General features: G+C 34.7%; 1 protein-coding gene across 2 annotated transcripts; it reads left to right on the top strand.

Annotated features, from left to right (window-relative positions):
• Positions 1–332: 332 nt before the first annotated feature.
• On the top strand, positions 333–3,080 carry LOC118482165 (ATP synthase subunit beta, mitochondrial-like). 2 transcript variants are annotated; one of them, XM_035977709.1, is made up of 3 exons: positions 333–874; positions 1,395–1,482; positions 2,685–3,080. In XM_035977709.1, exons 1-3 carry the CDS (start codon positions 401–403, stop codon positions 2,687–2,689), a joined length of 567 nt encoding a protein of 188 aa, XP_035833602.1. In that variant the 5' UTR covers positions 333–400; the 3' UTR covers positions 2,690–3,080. The 2 variants fall into 2 exon arrangements, with proteins under 2 accessions (XP_035833602.1, XP_035833609.1); XM_035977716.1 differs by lacking the exon at positions 1,395–1,482 and having other exon boundaries at positions 2,685–2,887.
• The last annotated feature ends 760 nt before the right edge of the window (positions 3,081–3,840 follow it).

The following is a 3,840-nucleotide window of genomic DNA, read 5'->3' as shown; positions in this document are numbered from 1 at the left end:
CATTGAGAATTCAAGATAGAGAGCACTATTTCATTTTGTTGTGTTCCAACACGTCTCAAAATCACATTTCTTAAATTCTATATCTTACATTTTCAAAGGAGATGTACAGTAACTTTAAGCTGGCAATCTCCCATTTGCTATTTTTTTTAGTATTTTTAACTTTACTTATTTTTCTTTTGGGTTATTTTATCACTTATTAGTTATTTCTTTTGTATTGTTGTCAATTTATATAATCTTAAAACTAAAGGTCGGTGCCACCAACAAATGACAATGTTACCCTTTTGTCTTCTCTTGGACCTTTGTCTTTTCCTCACCTGAAAACCCTAAGAAAATTTCTTCATTTCATTTCAGATCAGGTTTCAAACCCTAACACACACATACACACTTGACTTCCTCCACCATGTCTTCCCGGCGGCTACTCGCCATCCTCCTCCACTCCAATCTCCACCGCACTCCGTCCAGATCTCCGTTCACTCACGCCGCTAGATCCGCCACACGCACGCGCTCCCACACCTCCCCTACCGGCTACTTCCTCAACCGTGCAGTCAACTACGCCACGTCAGCCGGCGCCGCTCCATCTCAGCCACCAGCAACTCCTGCTTCAGGATCTCATGACGGCAAGATCACCGATGAGTTCACCGGCGCCGGTTCTATCGGACAAGTGTGTCAAGTGATCGGTGCTGTTGTTGATGTTAGGTTTAGTGAGGGTTTGCCGCCGATCCTTACGGCTCTTGAGATTTTGGATAATCAGATTCGGTTGGTTTTGGAAGTTGCGCAACATTTGGGGGAGAATATGGTGAGGACTATTGCTCTGGATGCTACTGAAGGACTTGTCAGAGGTCAACGTGTTCTCAACACTGGTTCTCCTATCACTGTAAGCGGTTATGTGAAGTTTGACGATAATTTGATTGGATATAAATATGAATATTTTGTTATATAAAATGAAATTAGTGCATTGATGTGTTTATATGTATGTATTCATGGTTTAAGTAGTGTATGTATTGGATTATAGGCCAATGTGGGTTAAATTGTAGCTACATTTTGTGTTCTATTTTGTATACACATATACAGTGAGTGATTTTTTAATGGTATAGACTATAGTTTTTTTTTTTCTTTTTTTTTTGTTAACAGAAACATTCATCATTTTCTTAGTAGTCTATAGGGTATTTGCTTAGTCTGCTGGTTTGGTTTGGTTTGGTTTTGTTGCTACTAGATCGAGAAACTTACGAATGATCGATTTATTGGCACTGTTCAACGTATTTCTTTCATGCTTATTACTTACACTTTTTCATGATTGACTTACAAAGATTATTTATGTCTTACAAGACTTACATTTCTTTCATGATTGATGTTTGTATTATCTTGGTATGCATTGTTATTTCGCTAAATTATAGGTGCATGTTGGTAGAGCCACCCTTGGTCGTATCATTAATGTTATTGGAGATCCTATCGAGTCAGATATAATACATTTTTCATTCAACGGTATGAATTTGGATTGCTCTATGCTTCAACGTAAATTTACTTCGAAAACGAGTCGCCGCCGCCACAACGCGCGGCGGGTAAAAAACCTAGTATACTAATTATAGCATATTATTAATGTTTAATCTAAGGATAACTAATCATCATGTAAGTATATAAAACAATTAATATTATGATATTATCTTATTCCATTTTTCTCTTTTCATTTTCTCTCAATATACCAGTCATTTTATATGATTTGATTAAAATAAGAGAAAAACTATATAATTATTTTTAAAAATAAATACGATGCATTATTTCTCTAAATATATTTTTATGATTTCTCTTTTAGTTTTGAATACATTATATTTATTTATAAAGTTTAATGCGCCACAACGAGTTAGTTGAAGCTTTCTTATTGTTAATTGTGTTTTCCTTTTTACGTTATAAGATTATAAAACCTTTTAAAGACTAGAGTATTATCTTTTTATCAACCCTATGTATTTCTATGGAATTCATCGTTTTTTTCCGCTTCAGTTTTACTTTTTACATTCTACTTTATCATTGTTGCTATTTTCATTTGGTGCGCAAGAACATATAAAGGTCATAAACATCACTTTCTGAAATTTGGACAAAAATCTTCAATTTTTCTCTCAATTATGCTATTATGAACCAACCAATGTAATGGCTCCAAAAGATACAATATATTAGTCAATAATCTAACAGGTGTTAGCATATATAACCATAAATTCTTATTCCAATTATGATTATGCAAAGCTAATTGGATACATTAGAGTTAAAAACTATTGAATGAATACTTTATAACATACAAGGGAGGATTAAATTAGAAGAAAATTATTGAAAAAAGAAAAAGAAGAAAATGACATATTAGTAAAATACTAATTCATTTATAACTTATCTCATTTATTATTCTCTCTTTAATTAACTAGTCAACTAATCAATTATTATCCTACATATAATCTACAAAACCTACACATATCAAAATTTTCCTAGATATACTCTATACATTATAGACCTAGGGTTAATCCCCGCCACGTCCGTGGGTGCTGTAATCATACATGTTAATTTGTCGACACACTGAACTTACTACAATCGCATACAATACACATTATAACATTGTTTGTCACTAAGAATATTACACAACTTATAACCAATGTAAAACTATTAAAACAACTAAACATATTGGTTCTTATTTACATTTTTAGGTTAAACATGACGCACATACAGCGCATCAACAAAGACTTGAAACTTAGCCTCTTCTTCATGTATCTTCCGTACACGCTCGATCAGTTCGCTTAACTTCTCGGTAATCAAACGACCGGACTCAATCACATCTTCAAGTATAAGTGTAAGGCGCTCAAGAACGTTTATCTCGTTAGTGGAGTTTGACAATTCTAAACCTATCAATTTAGAAATTAGCTTATAATGTTAAAAAACCAAAGGATTAAAAAGTAACGTGATTATCTTTTTGTAGTTTAAAGGCTCGTGTACATCATTTTAGTATAACGAATTTTTATGTAAATATGTAATTCATCATCGCCCACATTTCGTTTAACCTGGTTATACCCAATAAACAAAAGCAACATTTCTTTGAAAAACAATTAAAGTTGTTGACTTTAATGAAAATGTGTGTGGCGTGTTAAAAATGTTTCTTTAATAGGCTCAGAAAGTTGATTTTAACCGGTTGTGTAACAACTCTCACTAAAATTAATAATTTAAAATGATAATTAGGCTATAAGAAAACCCTAATTGAGATTCCCAAGTAATTCTGCACTAACCCTAAAATTTTCGTAACAATCGGAATCAGGATCAGGACCCCTAAAATTCAGGGGGGCTAAACCCTAAATCATAATTATCTTCGAAATTCGTTGTCTGAAATAGGAATTCGTTGAACGACGACTCAGCAGGCCTATACCCACAACAAGGCTACCCTAGGCCATAGGGGTGTGCCCCGCGACACGCGACAGGCACGGGCAAACCTGTCGCGACACGCGGGTGGGTCCCATTTTCAGTATAAATAGAGGGGTTCGGGACTTGATTTCAGACGTTAATTCGACGCAAAAACTCATAACACACACTGAGTTAGACGTAAATTACTATTAAACACACACTATTATCGAGGTGCTGCCGCGGAACAGGGTAATTACTCGATCGCTATTACGATTCAGTTTCCGGGATCAATATACCCAAAGAATGCCTAAGTGCCGCCCACATTGGGCTATGCTTTATCGTTGTCGATAATTCGATAATGAGCCGAAGCATTGTACTTTGTCGTTGTCGATAATTCGATATACGAGTTGAAGTACTATACTTTATCGTTTGTCATTTTGATAAATGAGCCGAAGTATTGCACTTGGACAT

The sequence above is a fragment of the Helianthus annuus genome, chromosome 1, assembly GCF_002127325.2.
Source record: "Helianthus annuus cultivar XRQ/B chromosome 1, HanXRQr2.0-SUNRISE, whole genome shotgun sequence".
In the NCBI taxonomy this organism is placed as follows: Eukaryota; Viridiplantae; Streptophyta; class Magnoliopsida; order Asterales; family Asteraceae; genus Helianthus; species Helianthus annuus.
The sequence above is the reverse complement of the archived record's forward strand: the minus strand, read 5'-3'. Positions and strand labels throughout refer to the sequence as shown.

What these genes read in the sequence shown, in the direction of transcription:
- LOC118482165 (XM_035977709.1), top strand. Translation starts at nt 401, where the DNA reads ATGTCTTCCCGGCGGCTACTCGCCATCCTCCTCCACTCCAATCTCCAC. An exon ending in ACACTGGTTCTCCTATCACT is followed by an intron (nt 875 to 1,394) that starts GTAAGCGGTTAT and finishes GCTAAATTATAG; the next exon opens with GTGCATGTTGGTAGAGCCAC.